Source organism: Oryctolagus cuniculus, chromosome 14 (assembly GCF_051225735.1).
Source record: "Oryctolagus cuniculus isolate XC-2025 breed Fujian yellow rabbit chromosome 14, ASM5122573v1, whole genome shotgun sequence".
In the NCBI taxonomy this organism is placed as follows: domain Eukaryota; kingdom Metazoa; phylum Chordata; class Mammalia; order Lagomorpha; family Leporidae; genus Oryctolagus; species Oryctolagus cuniculus.
The window spans coordinates 87438841-87460170 of record NC_142880.1 but is presented as its reverse complement, the minus strand read 5'-3'; the positions used below and the strand labels follow the sequence as shown (position 1 = coordinate 87460170).

Sequence of the window (21330 nt, the reverse complement as noted above, 5' to 3'; positions counted from 1 at the left end):
AAGAGAAGCTAATTATAATAGACTAAATTATTGAGCCCATTCTTCTCTCTCTTCTGATAGCATTAGATTGATTTTGTTGGGCGCACATTACAGAATGTACTTCACAAACCTAGATGGGATATGTCAATCACTTGATGTGGCCTCTTGATGCAAATTATGAGGCTGCTGCTGGCCCATCATGGCATACCATTTTACAGGATTTATTTTAACAAATAGAAGGAATATACTCTAAAAAGAATGCTAAACAGAACAGTACAAGGGTACTCTAAAAGGTACATAATGGGGGGCAGTCAAGTTTGACCTAGGGCCGGCGCCACGGCTCACTAGGCTAATCCTCCATCTAGCAGCACCGGCACACAGGGTTCTAGTCCCGGTCGGGGTGCCGGATTCTGTCCCAGTTACCCCTCTTCCAGGCCAGCTCTCTGCTGTGGCCAGGGGGTGCAGTAGAGGATGGCCCAAGTGCTTGGGCCCTGCACCCCATGGGAGACCAGGAGAAGCACCTGGCTCCTGCCTTTGGATCGGCACGGTGTGCCGGCTGCAGTGCACCGGTGGCGGCGGCCATTGGAGGGTGAACCAATGGCAAAAGGAAGACCTTTCTCTCTGTCTCTCTCTCACTGTCCACTCTGCCTATCAAAAACAAACAAACAAAAAAAAGTTTGACCTAGAGGTTAAAATGTCAGTTAAGAAACCCTTGTGGCACAGAGGTTAAGCCACCACCTGCAACACCACCATCCCATACGGGTGCTCACTGGAGTCCTGGCAGCTCTGCTCTGATCCAGCTCCCTGCTAATGCAGCTGGGAAAGTAGCAGCAGGTGACCCAAGTCCTTGGGCCTCTGCACACACCTGGGACACCCAGATGGAGTTCCAGGCTCCTGGTTTCCACCAGCCCTAGCCTCAGCCATTGCAATCATTTGGGGAGTGAACCAGCAGACAGAAGATCTCTTCCTCTCTCTCTGCCTTTCAAATAAATAAATAAAGGGGGGGGGGTGAGGAATGGAAAGAGGTGGGACCCATGCCCCAGATCAGGGTACCAGAGTTTGATCTCCAGCTGTATTTCCTGCCTGCAGCTTCCTGCTAATGTAAACCCCGGGAGACAGCAGTGACAGCTCAAGAAATTGGGCTCCTACCCTCTCGCTTTCCCTCCTCCTCTCCCACTTAAAATAATTTTTTTTTTTAAGAATGTGATTGCAATCCAGGAAGCCTAGGCCATGGTGGCCTCTGGTATGTCCAGAGAACAGAAGGAAGCAAGGGGATTTTATTAGGACACAGAAATGACTTTGAATGAAAGCTCATTGTCGCATTCAAATAGATTGAGTCCCTAGTTCCCACCCTTGGCCTAGCAAAAGCCAGGCAAGCCATTGTGGGCATGTGGGGAGTGAAAGAGTAGATGGGAGCTGCTTCCCCACCTCTCAAATAAAGAAATCATGTTTAAAGTAAGTATTATATACTAGATGGCATTGCATGTACTATTTTATTCAAGTGGAAGCACAGTAGATTCCTTCACATTATTAAATAAAAGTTTTAAAAAATGCAAATATAAATTTCAAAAGTACAAGTTTTGGATTATAGCAGTTTTTCCCCCCATAACCACCCTCCTACCCACAACCCTCCCATTTCCCGCTCCCTCTCCCATCCCATTCACATCAAGATTCATTTTTAATTATCTTTATATACAGAAGATCAACTTAGTATATACTAAGTAAAGATTTCAACAGATTGCACCCACATAGACACACAAAGTATAAAGTACTGTTTGAATACTAGTTTTATCATTAATTTGCATAGTACAACACATTAAGGACAGAGATCCTAGATGGGGAGCAAGTGCACAGTGACTCCTGTTGTTGATTTAACAACTGACACTCTTATGACGTCAGTGACCACCCGAGGCTCTTGTTATGAGCTGCCAAGGCATGGAAGCCTCTTGAGTTCACCAACTCTGATCTTATTTAGACAAGGCCCTAGTCAAAGTGGAAGTTCTCTCCTCCCTTCGGAGAAAGGTACCTCCTTCTCTGATGTCCTGTTCTTTCCACTAGGATCTCACTCACAGAGATCTTTCATTTAGGTGCTTTGTTTTTGTTGTTGTTGTTGTTGTTTGCCACAGTGTCTTGGCTTTCCATGCCTGCAAAACTTTCATGGGCTTTTTAGCCAGATCTGAATGCCTTAAGGGCCGATTTTGAGGCCAGAGTGCTGTTTAGGGCATCTGCCATTCTATGAGTCTGCTAATAATAACTGATAGAATTAAAAAGGAGAGAACGATCCAACATGGGAAGCGGGATTCCTTCACACTGTATTACAACTCACGAGTAACTCATTGTCCTACTATATCATGATGGCTACAGTGTCACTAGATGAACCTCTCAGTTCCATTATAATCTCATGGGATCACCGTTGTATATATGGCCCTCATTATGCAGCATGTGGCTGAACGTGCACCTTTATCACAGTGTCAAGGGGGATGAGTGTGTTTCCATCCCTCCTCTCAGGGCCTGCCCAATTGGCTTACTTTGGCCAACACGAAGTTAGCAGACAAGACACCTGCTGAGGCCTGTGCAGGTAGACTTCCTCTTTTATGTTCCTGACTTCTACCAGGAGAAGATGACGCCTCAGGAAGCTGCTGGGCACAAGAAGAAAGCAAAACAAGGAGCATATCTATGGGCTGACACTGTGGTGTAGCAGGTTAAGCCTCTGCCTGCAACACCGGCATCTGACAAGGGCGCCAGTTCAAGACCCAGCTGCTCCATTTCCAACCCAGCTACCTGCTAACACACCTGGGAAAGCAGCGGAAGATGGCCCAAGTGCTTGGACCCCTGCACCCACATAGGAGACCCGGAAGCAACTCCAGGCTCTTGGCTTCCGCCTGTCATGGCCCTGGCTATTACGGCCATTTGGGGAGTAAACCAGCAGATAGAAGACCTTTCTCTCTCTCTCTCTTCTCTCTGTAGTTGTGCCTTTCAAATAATTTTTTTTGACAGGCAGAGTTAGACAGTGAGAGAGAGAGACAGAGACAGAGAGAAAGGTCTTCCTTCCGTTGGTTCACCCCCCAAATGGCCGCTATGGCCAGCGCTATGCCAATCCAAAGCTAGGAGCCAGGCGCTTCCTCCTGGTCTCCCATGTGGGTGCAGGACCCAAGACCTTGGGCCATCCTCCACTGCCTTCCTGGGCCACAGCAAAGAGCTGGACTGGAAGAGGAGCAACTGAGACTAGATCCCGGCTCCCATATGGGATGACGGCGCCACAGGCAGAGGATTAACCAAGTGAGCCATGGAGCCGGCCCCTCAAATAAATTTCTAAAAAAATTTAAGAAAAGGTGATCAAGACCAAAAATACATCTGGATCTAAGCCCAGAGAAGCCCAGACTGGGATCTAAAAACCCCAGCTGACCCACAGCTAAATGAACAATAAACACTTCTTACTGTCTGCCACTGGGATTTTTGTGCTGTTACCAATAGGCAGATTACCTGTCAAAGTCAAACAAAACAGAGATGAATCTCCAACAGAGGAATTTAACTTGGGAACAACAAAGAACACGACTAGGAATGGGGATTTGGTATAGCGATTAAGAAACTTCTTGAACCTACTTCCCATGTCAGAGTGCCTGGATTCAAATCCGATTCTGCTCCGGATTCCAGTTTCGTGTCAATGCACCCCTTGAGTGGCAGGAGATAATGGCTCCAGTAGTTAAGTCCCTGTAAGCCATCTTGGAGGCCTGGACTGAGGTCCTTGCTCCTGGCTTCCATCTGGTACAGCCCCGAATGTTGCAGGTATTTGGGGAGTGAACCAGCAGAAGAGAGCTACCTCTTTGCCCCTACCTTTCAAACAACTAATTTTTTTAAAAAGGATATAATTACAATCCATGACAGATAGGCCATGGTATGTCCAGAGAACAAAGGAAAGTTTGGGTGTCTAATTAGGACAGAGGAATCTCCGCAAGTGACTTTGAATGAAAGCTTATTGGCACTTTGGTGCTTGAGGGAGCTGGCAAGTTGTGACTGAGTGGCAGCAGGCACTACACGAAGCTAGTCTTATGGTCATAGTGGGCAGTTCCATCATCAGTTGTCTTAAAGATATGGCAGAATGTTTGGTGGGATTCATTCAGAGAAACAGTTCCCACGGCAAGAAAAGAAAAGTGTTTTCCTTTCTTTCCCATGGCCTTTCCACTCCATTTTATTGGAGTATAACAAGAATGATGACTCTTTTTGCTTTTTTAAAGATTTATTTATGTACTTGAAAGTCAGAGTTACACAGAGAGGGGAGGAGAGACAGTGAGACAGACAGACAAAGAGAGAGATCTTTCATCTGCTGGTTCACCCCCCAGCAACAGATCCAAATTGGAGCTGCACTGATCCAAAGCCAGGAGCCAGGAGCTTCACTCTGGGTCTCCCACACAGGTGCAGGGCCCCAGGGACTTGGGCCATCTTCTACTGTTCTCCCAGGCCATAGCAGAGAGCTGGATCGGAAGTGGAGCAGCCAGGACTTGAACCGGCACCCATATGGGATGCTGGCACTGCAGGCAGCAGCTTTACCTGCTGCACCACAATGCCAGCCCCTAGGAATTATTCTATTTTGTGCAATGAATCACCACACACCAAATGCCATAAACAAAACAAAACAGGGGCAAGACCTGTCTCGTGGACTGAAGGGCAGGGTATAAAAGCAGCCACAGCATCTTCCTGTGTCCGTTTATACAGGGAGCCTCCTCAACCATTACCCCGGTTTCCAAAACTTCCTTACAAGTCAGCTGTTCCCCATCATCTTAAATGTACAATAATGTCATTAAAATTAGACTCTGATGAGACATGAGATGCTATGAGACACTGAATATGGGATTTGATAAAAATCTAGCCTGAACCTCTATCAGTGGTGAACATACTTTTTAACAACAGGACTTTTAATGCCTTTAATTGTTTTCGTTTCATGTAGGTAACATGTTCATCATCTTTGGTCAGATATTTAAATGATGCACAATTTACTGCAAAGGGTGCTGCTCCGCATAACACCAGAGTTATCTCTCTCCACATACGCATGGCGTTGCCTTGGAATGAGTTCTAATAAACGGAATTCACAGTGTAACAAATGTGTACATTTCAAGGTTTGCAATATTTATTTGGCTTATTCTAATTTTTTATAATTAATTTATTTATTTGAAAGGCAGAGAAAGAGAGAGAAACAATCAGAGAGGGAGAAACAGGAAGAACACTCCCCCAGTGACCGCAGCGGCATGGGCTGGGCCAGGAAGAAGCCGAGAACTCTACCCCAGTCTTCTGCTGTACCTCACGGGACATCTGGATGGAGTTCAGGCTGCTGGCTCTGGCATGGCCCGCCCCACATATTGTGGCCATCTGGGGAGTGAATCAGCAGATGGAAGCTCACTCGTTCTCTCTCTTTCTCTCTCTCTCTCCCTCCCTCTCCTTGTAACTCTGCCTTTTAAGTAAATAAATAAATCTTAAAAAAAAAAAAAAAAGTGGGTGGAGGGGGGAGAAGCAGCAGGGCAGCGGGGACCTGAACTGGAGCGCCCAGTGTGAGCTGCAGCAGCTCCACGCGCTGTGCCGCCATGCCAGCCCCTCTACTTTACTTCTGTAATTAACGGTCCAGGAGTCCACAAACTGAGTCCGCCCCAGATACCAACTGAATTTTAAAATAGCTTTTTTTTTTTTTTTTTAAATTTCCCACTTAGAATCCACTCCAATGAACCTGCTGGTATTCAGAGTTTATTTAAGTGTCCTGGTGACCGCTATGCTAGCGATGGCGTAGCGGCTGTGAGCCTGCACTCCACAGCAACAGGGCCTGGTGGCTCCAAATCCTGACTCTGTTCTTCCTGAGCACCACGACCTTGTTGCCAGTTACTCCACCTTCTTGTGCCTCAGTGTGCTCACCTGTGAAGTGGGAATAAAAGTGACTCCCTCAGAGGCAATCAGAGATGCTGTGAGGACTGAGTATGTCGATAAATCTAATTCCCCCAGAACAGTGTCTGCACATAGTAAACTAGTGTTAGCTGTCCTTCTTGTTACCATCTTAATGTTAGCACACAGATCTCCCTTTCAAAATGCTCAAAGTTTAGTTAACCTTGGGGCTGGTGCTGTGGTGAAGCCCATAAAACTGCCGCCTGCAGTGCCGGGATCCCATATGGGTGCCGATTTGAGTCCTGGCTGCTCCTCTTCCAGTCCAGTGGCCTGGGAAAGCAGTAGAAGATGGCCCAGGTCCTTGGGCCCCTGCACCCGCGTGGGAGACCTGGAAGAAGCTCCTGGCTCCTGGCTTTGGATCCACACAGCTCCAGCCATTGCAGCCAGTTGGGGTGATCCAGTAGATGGAAGACCTCTTTCTTTCTCTCTCTCTCTCTCTCTCTCTCTCTCTCTCTCTGCCTCTCCTTCTCCATGTAACTCTTTCAAATAAATAAATGTTTAAAAAACCAAAGTTTAATTAACCTGATCAAGAATAACTGGGTGACAAAATTTTTAATTTATTAACCAAGCCTCCTCAAAACCTTTGTTTTAAGGAAGGTGGAACAATCATCCAAGAAAAGATGCTTGGATTAAAACAAAGTAAAGCGGGGCCGGCCCCATGGTGCAGTTGGCTAATCCTCCGCCTGCGGCGTCGGCATCCCATATGGGTGCCAGTTCGAGTCCCGGTTGCTCCTCTTCCGATCCAGCTCTCTGCTGTGGCCTGGGAAAGCAGTAAAAGATGGCCCAAGTGCTTGGGCCCCTGCGCCCACTTGGGAGACCAGGAAGAAGCACCTGGCTCCTGGCTTTGGATCAGTGCAGCTCCCGGCTGTAGCGGCCATTTGGGGAGTGAATCAACAGAAGGAAGACCTTTCTCACTGTCTGTAACTCTACCTGTCAAATAAATAAATAAAATATTAAAAAAAAAAGATTTAAAAAAAAATAAAGCAACAGGAAGGAGGCTGCTCTCTAAAGATCAGGCCTAGGTTTCTGATGGAACAACCAGTTTGACTTAATTATTAAGTTTAGCAGTGGGGTATGCCCTAAGGTGAGCTCTCGTGTGATGATTTACAGTTGTCTAAAACGAGTAAAAACCAGTTTTTTAAAGATCTGAGATGACACTGTCTTCTTTCTGCTCTGATATCTGAAACTAGCCTGCCTCAGCCACAGTGCCTAACACAAGAAGAAATCCAGTGAATAAGGGCACTGCACCAATGTACATGGGCCCCCTACCATCTCTAGCCTCCCCAGACCCAATGGCTTCTATGCGTAATACTAATAGCTGCCCATCAGTAAGCAAAGTGCTTTGCATATATTATTCTCTTAAATCCTAGGCTAAGCCATCCAGAGGGCTAATTAACAGAGTTTTCTCATTTTCTAATACATCTTCCAAAGAACAGTTTTTAAAAACATGGTAATGCTCAATGGGTTTTTCAAAATCCCTTCTAAGGACTATTAAACGTTTTTAAAGTTATCTGATGGAAGATTCAATTACAAAATATAAACTGGATAGCAACTTAATTGTATAACGATAGAAGTGACAGAGCTGTTACAATTTTAAAATGAGAATCCAGTCCACTTGTTTTTTTCTAAACTTAAAGGCCAAATGTAATATTTCAGCTCATATCAAGAGTGATGCCCATGCATTATTTTAAAGCTTTGAATAAATTGCTTTGGCAAGAAATGGAGAGAAAAACTATCACCTCTCTTATTTTTTGAAAACGGTTTATCAAAACAAATACCTAGGAGCCAGCGCTGTGGTGCAGCAGGTTAAAGCCCAGGTCTGCAATGCCAGCATCCCATATGGGCGCCAGTTGAATCCCAGCTGCTCTATTCCAATCCAGCTCTCTGCTATGGCCTGGGAAAGCAGAAAATGGCCCAAGTGCTTGGGCCCCTGCACCCACGTGGGAGACCCTGAAGCAGCTCCTGGCTTTGGATCAGCTCAGATCCAGCCATTGCAGCCACTGGGGAGTGAACCAGCGGATGGAAGACCTTTCTCTCTCTGCCTCTAACCTCTCTATAAGTCTGCCTTTTGAATAAATAAATATTTTAAAAAAAATATATTTCCAAGGTGAAATTAATTAATAAACAAGGCGCTCAGTCTTTTAACCTTTAAGATTTCATTTCCCTGCCTATAACATGAAGGTTAGACTAAACATCGGTGTGATCTTTAAAAAGCAAACAGACTGCTTCCATAAAAGGAAATCGACAATAATGCCCTAGCTAACATCAGAAGTGCATCAGTGAAACCCAAGTGAAACATTGGCCTTAAACTTCGTGAACGGCCACAGTTTTTGACAAATTTCTTCCTTCCCCTTGTTCTGAGGTCACTTTCGCCCTCCATTCCAGCCACGTGCCACGCTGGGTCAAATGTTGCGGTCCACTGACCGCGCGGCAAAAGCATTTTCGTTCCCAGAAATTTCATTGCCAAGAAGTCATAATCTGTCTGTCTCAAATGAAATATGAGTGATTCAATTGATCATCCAGGTCATTTACAAACTGGCAGACAAGACTGGTGTATGTGGAGAAAACTTCATTGTAGGGTTTAAAAAAAAATAAAGTTCCTTCCAAATATTTACATTGCGGGAGAAAAGCAAACCCTCAGAGGAGATAACAGAAGTTCAGCTTGAAGGATCTAAGTTTAATAACACAACATTGTAAATGGCTAGTTATCTTTTAAGAAACCAAGCTTTACTTAGTTTCATTAATTCTAAAATCATTAAAAGCTACTTCTGGGTTTTCTGGGTTTAAACATCGTTTTAATTAATTTTAACGAAATAGGTCAAAGATTTGAATAGATCCTTGACAGAAGGTGTCCATGGAGCTCATGAAAGAAAAAAAATATTTTAAATTACATGATCATCTAGGAAATGCCAACAAAAGCCACAATGCAATACAAGCACACAGGCGTTAAAGTGTGGCTAAGATTACAGACAGCAGAGACGCAGAACAATTGGCTTGCTCATCCACGCCTGGCAGGAACGTAAAACGGATCCACTCTGGAACCTGGCAGTTTCGCGCCACGTTAAACACATACTCCGGCCACACACACCTGGATGGATCTTGAAGACCTTCTGAGCGAAAGAAGCCTGCCACAGAAGAACATGTAGGATGTGACCCCATGAATGTAAAACTCCTAGGAAGATACACGCCACCTCCAGTGACACGGGGACCATTTATTGTCTGCAAATCATATTTTACTACAGTTTCTTCATGAAATCCTTCATGCAATGGCTTTCTGGACTGCATGAGGTTTGAAGAAACGGTTTGCAGAGAGGTGGGTTCTGAGCCACGCAGGGCCCGGGGAGGGGAAGGGCTCCTCCCCTTGGAGAAGCTGCCCGGGACTCACCGGTCAGGGCTCCCCCCAGGCTCCCTCGCCGCAGCTGCCGGCCATCCTCGCTCAGCTGCCTTTTATACTTCAGGGACTTCCCAGGGCCGGAAGCCACATCCGGGTTGCTGCATTTCCGAAACGGCATGGGTGGCGGGGACAGTATGTGGTCAAGCTGCAGAGAGAAAGGACAGAGGAGCATCACTCTCGGTACGACACAACCCCAGAGCCAGGGCCAGCCACTCCCACTCTCCTCCTCTCTTTTCCCAGATCTTCTTCTCCCAACCCAACGTGGCTAGTGTAGAGGATTCAGGATTTCACTGTTGTGTCTTCCATCTGCCAGGACACCCACACCAGACCGTCCTAAAATCAAGTGCTGCAGATTGTCACCGCTATTGTTTAATGTAACAGAAATGATCAGAACGCAGCGAACAAAGGGAAAGGACTGTTTCACGAAATTTTTTAATCAGCCGTACATGTATGTGTGCGTCTTGGGGCAGGCATTTGGCCGAGCAGTTACGATGCCACTTGGGACACCCAAGTCACTGGATTCAAGTCTTGACTCCGCTCCCAACCCAAGCTTCTTGCTAATGCAGACCCCAGGAGGCAGTGGTTGGGTCCTTTCACCCCTACAGGAGACCTGGGTAGAATAATCAGCTCCTAGATCCAGTGTGGCCCATCCCTGGCTATTGAGGGCATTTAGGAAGTGAACCAGCAGGTGGAAAATCCATTCATTTTCATTCTCTCTCTCTCTCTCTCAGATAAAATATACTTTTCTGCGCACCACAGTTGCTGCCCCAAACTGCAGACTACTGCTCTATGGAGGAGAAAAGTAACTCCTTTAGTCCGTCACAAAAGAAAAGTCACACACTGCTCACACATACACATCCAGGAGAGAAATTCCCAAGCACCCTAGCCCTTAATGGAAATCGATAGCTCCTTACATCACTTTACAGCTTTTTAAAAGAATATCTGTCACAAGAATCAGAGAAACTGAAGTCACTTCAAGAGACAGCTTTCTACAAAAGAATCCCTTGTGTCACAACACTTATTTCAAGATCTGTTCTGCTTTTTATAAGAAAACCTTTCATGCCTGAATAATGCCATACCCTCAAAAATGTTCACCTTCACGTAAACACATATGCATATGGTCTAGATAGGACAAAAATACTCATCTGTGGATACATATACACACACATACATGGATATGTATATATATGTATATACGTACATATATATATATGTGTGTGTGTGTATATATATATATATATATCCAGATAGCCATTAATGAAAAAAAAGCACAAACATACTCAGATATTTATGGAAATTATTACTTTCACAGAAAAGGACCAACTTCATAGAAATTTAAAAAACAAAGATGCGGCTCAAAGCCAGACATTTCCGGAGATGCTTAGCCGAGGTTTGTTTTGTTTTCATGGGAGAACAGGAGCTCATTGAGTTATACCTGTCTGAATCCTTTCAGGATCAGACTATCCTGGACATATTTATAGAAAGAAGAGTTCGGGGCCGGTGCTGTGGCCCAACGGGTTAAAGCCCAGGCCCGCAGTGCCGGCATCCCATATGGGCACTGGTTTGAGTCCCAGCTGCTCCACTTCCAATCTAGCTTTCTGCTGTGGCCTGGGAAAGCAGTAGGGGACGGCCCAAGTCCTTGGGCCCCTGCACCCATGTGGGAGACCTGGAAGAAGCTCCTGGCTCCTGGCTTCAGGTTGGCATAGCTCCGACCATTGCGGCCAACTGGGGGAGTGAACCAGCAGATGGAAGACCTCTCTCTGTGTAACTCTGACTTTGTGATAAATTATTAAAAAAAAAAAAAAAAGAAGAAGAAGAAGAAGAAGAGTTCAGGGGACTAGGTCATTCATCCACTTGTCTGTCTCTACAGTATATTCAAAATCATTGCACAGGAGCAGGCATTTAGCCTAACCGTTCACATACCCATGCTTCATATCAGAGCACCTGGATTCAAGTCTTGGCTCTGATTCCCAATTCCAATTCCAGGTTCCTGCTAATGCAGACCTTGGGAGGCAAGCGGTGACGGCTCAAGTATTTGGGTTCCTGCCACACAGGCCAGAGACCTGGATTGACTTCCCAGCTCCCAGCTTGCGCCCTCACCCAGCCCTGGCCGTGGCAGGCATTTGGGAAGTGAATCAGTGCTTAGAGCTGTGTGTGTGTGCGTGTGTGTGTGTGTGTGTGTGGCTGTCTCTCTGGATCTCAAACACATAAAGGAAAAGAGAAAAATTATATTTAAAAGATTTTAAACACCACAAAAGCATTGCACAGAAAAAGAAACTCAGACGTGTCTACGAACAGCCCCTCCCCAGGGCAGCTGACACAAAACAGCCTCGGCTGGCTCAGCGGCTGCCTGCTGGCCACTTCTCCCAAGTTCACCAGCACCTGCGGGTAATGTGGAGCAGTGGATTTCCAGTGCTTTCCAGTCAGCGCCCTCTCAAAGCCATCACACGTCAGTGCTTTCCTGTGTCTCCCTGGCAGCCAGCATTCCAGTGAGAGGCCCTTGAAGAACCAGCCGTCCCTGCACTCCAGGATGAGTCAGGTCAGGAGGGAAAAGGGATTCCGGAGTGCACTTTTCAAAGGCACAGCTTCCAAATAAGGAGTGGGATTTAGCGGCAGGTGTCTGCTGAGGCTCATTATATCTGAGTCCTACTCAGGAGGGCCTGCAAAGGGGGATTTTTGGCCTCAGACACACAGCCCCCTAAATCTCTCAGAGGATGAACTGTAGCCAGGAAAGCCGCTCTGCGTCAGCTACCAGAAAATTCACAGCCCGTTCAGTACTCCAACTGTAGTCAGACCATCACACGAGGCAGACGCGATGTCTGCCTCTCTCTTGGCTCCATTTCATGCCATCACTCCAATGATGTCCATTGATTTTTTTTTCTGTGCTCCCCCCACCCCCGCCATTTTTTAAAAGAAATTTCAGAAGAAAATTTGCAAGTACGAGAAAGTTGAATGAACAGCACAATGAATGCCCACATCCCCTTTCCAAGGGTCAAGTTTTAACCTGTCTGTCATGCTGCTTTTGCTTTCTCTCCCGCTCCACACACACACACACCTGTGCACACAGGCACCTGTGCACACATGCATACAGTGAGTGGGAGTTGGCAACACCATGGGTCTTGCCCCTAAATATTTCTTCATGCTTCTTCTAAGGACAGGAACAGTCTCCTTAGATTCTCCTATCCTGCATGCCACACGTTCTGTGTGACTGAGGTGAAGTGTAAATATTAGCACCGATGTAAAATAAGGCTCGAGCGTGCGGACTTCAAACGAAAAATAGGAACACTTGCAGCCACAAGGTGGCAGTGTGCCACAGCCGGTGAAACTGTCCTTCCTGGTAAATGCAACCAGCATGGCTGACCGCCTCTCCCACCAGTCAGGCGAGGCAAGGTCCATTCTACTCAGTTATTTTCTCTTAATTACTACTGGCAGCTGCATAAAATACAAATATTTACTGTTTAAGGTTCATCAGCTTCTCTACTTATTTTTCATTCAGCTTGAAGAATTACAATTAATTACTCTGGGGAGGATGGTTATATCACCAATGAATAGAGGGTAGGAAAATCAGCAGAAGAAAGAAGATAATTCCTAAATAGGGATTGTGTGGCTTCCTTAGATATTTCCAACAAAGTCATAAAAGGCGTCAAACAAATGTGGAAGAAAGAGAAGGAAATCACGGGGGCGGGGCGGGAGGGGGCCAAGTGAAGAAAAGCTATTTCATTTCATCACCTACACAGCACACAAGCTATTAGCTCATAAGCCCGGGTTTTCATCAGAATCACAACCCCAAGAGGGGTACATTATTTTAAATCTGGGAAAATTGAGGCAGTGAACTGTGAGGGCTGCAAACGTTTCAAACACAATATGAGTAGCAAAACCTATAAGCATCATGCAATGTTCCAAGATCCTATTTCCTCCTTCCTATCAAATCACACTCCCAATAGGGCTCTCTCTAAATAGATCATTTTTCCAAATTTGCTGTGTTGTCAGTGGCTTTACCATTCTTTCTACAATTAGTCAAAGCTTCTCAAAACGGTCTGCTGGAGCCTTGCAATTTATTTTCCATTTTTTGTCCTGACTCAAACACTCACGATCTCTTTAAAACCATTTCATCACACACTAGCACTTAGCGTAGACATCAAATGTGACACGGTGGACATCACCCTTTAAGTGATTTCAGTTTAATGTTTGCCAACTTTTCCAAACTCCCAACTCTTATGACAATAAGAAGTATAACTAAAGAGAGGCTCTCTTGAAACTATCACTGGAGCCCAAAGGCATGTAGGCCTGGGCTTGTTACCCTCGCTTCAGACAGTGGAAATTTCCTACCCTAGGTAGAGAGCAAGCATCACATCCTACTCCCCTCTCACCTAGCACTCTGCTAGCCACAAAGTGCCCTGGATGGAAACAGACTCTCCAGGAATGTCTTCGTTTCATTCACCAGCAGCAAAGATTGATGCTTGGTGATTGCACTTGTTCAAAATCTACATCACTTTTCAACAGGCTCCTTTCGTTCCAAGAAGAGTGTCTTGCACATTACTGAGCTTGGAAGTCGGCCAGCCAGAGGCGTAGCAGGCCACCGACATGTGAGGAATATACAACTGCTCTTGCTAGCAGGCTACCCCAAGAACCATGTCAGCAACCTCAGGAACAAAAGATACACAAACAAGATAAATCTAGTACAGATTTGGGGGAAAAGTTTCCAAGATTACCAGTCCTACAGAGGCATTGATCATGCATAATGCAAAGGATAGAATTTTACAGCTGAATTTCCTATGTTCATCATCCCCACCTTTTGGGTGCTGTCTTGAAATGATCAGACTGCAAAAAAGAGAAGAATCCTCCAGGATTACACTGTGGTTTCCGCCATCAAAGATGATAAATTAAAAGCTAAGGTAAAAGCAAATGATTTACAAGGCTCCATCTGGTTTGGTTTAATGTCTGCCACCGCCCCCCATCACTGTCACTGTCTCCACACAGGCCACCGCCCTCTCCCTCCACATCGAACAGACATATTGCGACTGTCTATGAACACTAAACCTTCAGCCCACTCAGCTGACCATTTTCTGCTACCTGGTTTCTAGACAGGGTCAAGTCCAAGTCCTTGAGTTCTCAACTTCAGCTTCTAAAAATTACCAATACTCGTATGACTAGAAAAAAAAAAGTTTTTTAATTTCAATAAGTGGCAACTCCTTTTTTCTAGCTACTCAGGTCACTCACCTCCCAGTTATTCTTAACTCCTCTTTCTCTCTTGCTATCCAACCAGCAAATCCTCCAGCTCAACCTCCCAGCACACACAAGCATCAAGCACTCCCGAGGTCACCTCTCCTGGCCTTGACCCTCCATCCAGATCTCTACTGCAGCAGCCTCTAGCTAAGTCTCAGTCCCAGAGCCAGCGACCCCTGCAACATCAGCGGATGCCCAGCTCCTGCTCTGGAATCTTCTCCTAGCTCCCCCTCCACCCAGGACAAAACCCAAAGCCTTGGCCGTGGCCTACAGCTTTCCACCTCTTCTCACATCTCTGGTTCCATCTTGGTCTCTTGGCCACTTCCAATGCCAGCATCTTCCCACCAGTGATGTTACAGTCACTATTTCTTCTACCTGGGACACTCACACTCTCCAGATTTTAGTGTCATGTCCCCTTATCCTCCATGTCTCTATTCCATAATTGGCTAAGTAGAGTAGTAAGTCACTTTATTATCTCCTCATTTTTCCTTTCAGTAGCTACTGCCACACGACATGAGAGCTTTTGAACCTTTTTCTTGCCATTCTCCCTCAGCTAAAATGCAAGCTATGTGAAATTATATAGCAGCCTATTTTGTCCAGGACTCTGTCCCTCAACAGAACTAACTATGTCAAGGGCGCTCTGTCAATATTTGCCGAAAGAACAAAGGAATGGCAGATACCTGATATTTACCTAAAAATATAACAATAAGAAAAAAATACAGAGCTCATGCCATAAAGGGCTTTTGTTGTTGAAAAACAGAATAAAATTCTGTTAAATGCTACTCAAGATGAAATGCTAATGTGAATTCAAATAAAACTGAACACTTAATGTACGAAACAGATCTTTAGGTTATGGCAAATGACATCTTTTCAAAGGATGCCTTTTCTAAGACAAACTAATATGCTAATTTTTGAACACAGCTACCTCTGAAGGTGATTCCTAAATAATGATCTTCAACCTTTTAACTATATCCCTACCAATACATTCACTGGGTCTGTCAACCCAGCCTTTTCCTGGGCCCAGCTCAGCACTCCTTCCCAAGATGCGGCATGTGCATTTTAAAGACCCATCCAGAATGCATGTGCGCTGAGGCCAAAGTTCATTAGTTCAAAGGGACCAGCAATGGCATCAGCATACATAATGGGGGCGGGGGACGGCTCATCCATTGGGCTTCTTCATGTTTAGAGAAAGGAGATAGAGACTGACTAGTAACATCAGTTATAAAGACACTGTTCAGTTATTCTGCTTCTTTAACACTAAATATTCTAAGGAAGCAAAGATATGAAAATGAGTAAATAACTATTAAAACCGCACCATCTACACTTATAATTCTAATTAATCGTACTCCCTCTACCCCATCCCCACCACTCAATAAAGAATGAAATTGGCAACCCAAAATGACTTCACTGTCTTTCAAAATTGGATTGTATTTACTTTTAAACCGCAGTCTCCAATCAATATTTTAAAACTTGATAGAACAGGCTTCTATCCTTAAGACAGTCATTATTGGATACGCATTAATTCCACAGTGGTTAGGCGCTCACACAAGAGCTGCCGCTTACTATTCTAATTAAGATAGTTAACTATTTCTGCACCTGTCTCCTGCTCCACCATGTCTGTAACAATAGCATCTACCTCCTGAATGAGGATTAAGAGTTCCCATGGGTAATGTATATAGCCCAGTGCCTAAAATACATACGGTAAGTGCACAGTGAATGGTAGCCTGAGTTACTACAAGCATCCCCATATGAGACATCACCTCACTCACAGAGAGGTGCACACACAACAGTTCACCAGGAAATTCAATTGGTCACAAGCTGAGTTTTGTGTGTGTGTGTGTGTTTGGTTTTTTTCATGGCAAATGTGAGAATTGGGTTGAAATCACCATGATTCCAGGCTACCCTGCCCACCCAGCGTGCTGGGGACACAGTCACCCAAGGGTGTGGGCAACTGCAGCCTTGTTTTCAGCAGAAGGCATAGCAGTGGAATAGGGAGGACCCCAGCACCCATTGAATTGGTCAGGAACAGAATCTCGGCACCTAAGTATAGACCCCGGAGGTGGAGAGGCTATCGAAGACAGTGTACAGAAAGGGCCAGCACAGACATGCGCTCAATAACCAGGGGTGCTCGTGACACCTCACTACCATCCCAAGGTCAGCTCAAGTCTCCGGTACCTGCTGGCCGGGCAGCGCGCGGCCCTGTAGCTGGCCCTTCTGCCAGTGCCTCTCGGGCACTCTTGCCTGGGCCCTGCCCTGTTCAAACAAAGGGAAGCAGAAGCATTTCCGATCCTCTGCACTGCCCGAGACATCTGCAGCCCCCCTTGCTGTCGCCCTGAAGTCTAACTAGAGACCGCAGCAGACTACCAAGTCAGCAGGACTCCTGACCACGCTGTGTACCAGAGCCTATTTGCCGATTTCCTGACGTTGCATTTAGATGACGCAAGCCAGAATGCATGCTCCCCTCTAGTGGTAATGTAGGCAGCGAACTCATAAGTCCTGCCATTCTGTTCCATAAACATGTAAGGAACAGCCTATGGTCCAGGTAACCTGCCTGTCAAGACCCATGTCTTTACAATATTTTATGAAGCAGCTGCACGCCAGGTAAAGCAGCAATGACTGAAACAGACAAAACCCCCTGCCCGCTGGGCGCTTCCTTCCAGCTGGGGGGATGGGCACTTTCTGTCCTGTGTACTGCAACTCCTGCTGCTGCTGGGTTAGGCGCTGCCGTCGTGCTGGGAACCCAGGAAGCGACAGAAGCCACCACATTCCTCTCCTTCAGTCTCTAGAAAACCATGGGCAAGGCCTGCACAAGCAAATGTGGCCTGGTCCCATCTCCAGTCAAGACTTCATGGGTCTGGGGACCACGTGAACTCCAGGCCAGATTTCAACTTTCCCTCTGCACCAGGGCTTCCAACACCCCCAGGACATCTAGAAACGTCTGCAGTCACTGGATGTCACCACTCGGAGGGGTGTTTGCTGCTGGCACCTACTTGCTCGAGGACCAGGGCGTCACTCAGTACCACGCAGTACACAGGACAGCCCCCCACGACGAAGACTCACCCAGCCCAAGATGGCTGTAGCGCCACTGCTCAGCCCCATGCTCTCCACTCACTTCCCTCTCTGTCTCCACTGATCTTTAAAGTCTTCACCTTGGTGAGCCACGTGTTCTTATAGGTGATGGAAACCTTTGAGAGCAGCGAGGGGGAGGAGAAAGAGCAAACTGAATCTGCACAACATCGTTCATGCCAACAAGCCTTGCTGTGCAAACAATTTCTTGAGCACCGTTAATTTGCCCAAACTATTTAGCTATTTACTGCAATTTGCTTTCTCAATGTGCATCCATATTTTTAAAAATAATACATCGATAGAATGTATTTAAACTGGAAGGTGCACTAGAGACCAATATAATTTTCCATCTTCGGTTTTGTAATGAATTCTTTGAATCACAAACTTCAATTAGCAATATTAAAAGTGTTTCAGAAACATCCTAAAATACATTAGATCAAAATACAATGGCATTGACCTAAACAGAGCTGTACCACTGGCTTTGTCTCTATGGAGAATTGATTTTCTTTCTTCGCTTCCAAGAGAAATATGTAAATTAGCACTTTGATAGCACTATCTCACTTTTGTCTGTCAACTTGACTTCAAGAAAGCCAATTCTTTTGCTTACGAACATCTCCACACACACACACACACACACACACACTCTCACACACACACCCAGCAGCACAATTATCACAGCGCAAGAACAGGGCTGTATGCAGTAGGCATTTAATTGCAACCGATTGTGATATGTGCATTCAACAATAAGCCCAACAGTCTAAAAATGTAAAAAATAAAGCCACTGGGATTTGTTCTAGGTGTGTTACAATATGACATTTAAATGCATCGTGTTGGGAGGATGAGTCACTTCTCAAACTTTGGAAGAGCGACACCAGGAAAACACAGGGGCAGACAGCTGCAGCTTTGCATATGCAACACCTGATCTCCTGTCACTTGCACATGCTGGCTGTTCCCTGACCTTTACTTGGGGATCCGATCTGTGCCTGAAGTTGTTTACTCATCTCAAGTCATCGAACCCCCCTGGAATCCTCCTGTTCCCATCAGCATGGTAACTAAAGACTGGCCGCAGCGAGTAAGCAGGAAGACTCGCTTCTCTCCATGCCTCTTCTCTCTGGTTACAGTCAGAAGGGAAAATCCCCCATCACCCCACAAAACAGTGACCCTGCCCAGTTCCCCCTGTGACAGGGTGGACTCCCAGTGAGACAGTGTTATCACTACCATTTTACCAAGGAGGAGACTAAAGGAGAAAGACAAATCAAAGATTTTAGCCCGATTGGAGGCACTGGCAGGAGTCAAGGCCAGGCTCCTCATTCAGCCCTCATTCTTCCTACTGCCAAGACTGGGTCCCAGAGCGCACCTGCTGCTGGCCAAGCTCAGCTGGAGCCTCCTCTTCGTCTGGCTCAGACGGGAATCTCAGACTCTGCAGTCCACCCTCTCCCATGGTCAGCTCAATCCTAACTGGCACATTACAGAAGCAGTTCTCAGGGCGTCTAAAGCTGAAATCCTCAAGTGAGAACTACAGACTTAGAAACTATCAAGGGTAGAAAGGGCTGAGAAGCCCCCGTAGCCTCATTTCTTGAAGTCTCAGAGGCAGCCGAGTGAACGGCTCTGGTTTACACAGACATCCGGGGCAGGAATCCAGACCAGAAGCCCAATTTTCAGAGAGAGTCTACTGCCTGCCACACCACACGCCCTCGCCCGCTCTGCTCCCTGCAAGCCTGCAGCGCGCCTCGCCTGTGATAAACCCCTTACATGATTCCCCGTGGTTTTCTGCTCATACGTGCTCCGGCAACCCAGAGAATTTCAATTTCTTCTTAGCCCCTTGTGTGCTATGGATTAGACATTGTGCTTAGGGCTGAAGATGGAGAGCAGAGAGGTTAGGGTCACCTTCCTCAGGGCACAGACACAAAACCGCAATGGCATACAACATGGCGAATGTGGGCGCGGAGTCGGGGACGAGCGCCACAGGGCTTGCGGCAGAGCTGTGGCCCAGCAGATCCTTACCAGCCTTTGCTCACTGTGCTGGCTGGGCCGTGCTGGGATTACTAAAGGCCTTGACTCGGATTCTCCTCGCGTAGAAAAGGGGCCTCTCAGGCGCTCCCAGAGCCAGTCCCAGAAGGAGCATAGAGCGGTGTCTCCACAGATGCCAGCCTCCCGTCTACCCAAGGCCTGTCAGCGCCATCCACCTGCTTGGGGTGAGAGAGAGCTGAGTCTCTCCCAGCGCGCTGACGCCGCCCCTCTCAACGGAGCCCTCTACGATCCTAACCACCCTTCTGTGGACTCCAACGCTGCCCCCATGAAGCACGCTCCAGGAGTGATCAATGCATCCCGTCCCTCTTCCAGGAGTGGCCAGCAAACAGGGCACGGAGGAAGACGGTGGTTGGAGGCCAGTTCTAGCGGGGCCTGCATATACTTGCCTATCTATCAGACAAGGATCATGACTCCTGCTCACAGCATCCTGTGGATAACACACGCCTCCCAGCATTGTACCTGGCCACGGAAGGCACTCAGCTCTTCTCTCGCTCCTTCCCTACCCTCTCTTAGCCTAGTTCATTTTGTCAGGCCCATCAAAGAGCAAACTTAATCCTTGGAACTACTTTTTTTCAATAACAGTCATTAAAGCTAAAAATAAACTTGAGACAAGTTTCCAGAAAAAATTTCAGAACAAACTCTTAAAATGTTTAGGCTCTCTCACTGGACAGACAGCATAAATTCAATTCATTTTCTGATTTTTTTTTTTTTTTTTGACAGGCAGAGTGGATAGAGAGAGAGAGAGACAGACAGACAGACAGACAGAGAAAGGTCTTCCTTTGCCGTTGGTTCACCCTCCAATGGCCGCTGCAGCTGGTGCACTGCGGCCGGCGCACCGCGCTAATCCGAAGGCAGGAGCCAGGTGCTTCTCCTGGTCTCCCATGGGGTGCAGGGCCCAAGGACCTGGGCCATCCTCCACTGCACTCCCTGGCCACAGCAGAGAGCTGGACTGGAAGAGGGGCAACCAGGACAGAATCCAGCACCCCAACCGGGACTAGAATCTGGTGTGCCGGCGCCGCAGGCGGAGGATTAGCCTAGTGAGCCGTGGCACCGGCCCATTTTCTGATTTTTACAGGAACAGGAATGAGAGGCTGTGTAGCAGAGTCCCAGGGGACAGCAGCCACTAACTGAACTCTAACCCAAGAGGCACAGACAAGCATTCTTTTTTTAATTTTTTTTATTTTTTTATTTTTTTTTTTTTTTGACAGGCAGAGTGGACAGTGAGAGAGAGAGAGACAGAGAGAAAGGTCTTCCTTTTGCCGTTGGTTCACCCTCCAATGGCCGCCGCGGCCGGCGCGCTGCGGCCGGCGCACCGCGCTGATCCGATGGCAGGAGCCAGGAGCCAGGTGCTTTTCCTGGTCTCCCATGGGGTGCAGGGCCCAAGCACCTGGGCCATCCTCCACTGCACTCCCTGGCCACAGCAGAGGGCTGGCCTGGAAGAGGGGCAGCCGGGACAGAATCCGGCGCCCCGACCGGGACTAGAACCCGGTGTGCCGGCGCCGCTAGGCGGAGGATTAGCCTAGTGAGCCGCGGCGCCGGCCAACAGACAAGCATTCTTAACAATCGTGAGTCACAAGGTCTCACGGCCAGGGCCCTCACCTGGTAAACATGGAAATAATTCAGAAATATCTGGAAAGCAACCACTGACAAATGGTAGCAGGGAAAAATGGCCCCGGCAGATGGGGTAGGACACAGGGCTGGGTGAACTG

At 46.9% G+C, this 21330-nt stretch overlaps 1 protein-coding gene across 7 annotated transcripts in view; it reads right to left on the bottom strand.

Moving 5' to 3' along the window:
- Positions 1-21330, bottom strand: part of MAST4 (microtubule associated serine/threonine kinase family member 4) — a 623464-nt gene that overhangs the window by 441516 nt on the left and 160618 nt on the right. For all 7 annotated transcript variants that reach the window (XM_051853670.3, XM_051853672.3, XM_089313239.1 and 4 more), the window contains exon 2: positions 9290-9443. In XM_051853670.3, coding sequence (XP_051709630.3) covers positions 9290-9443 — 154 coding nt within the window. The remainder of the gene's footprint in view (positions 1-9289; positions 9444-21330) is intronic.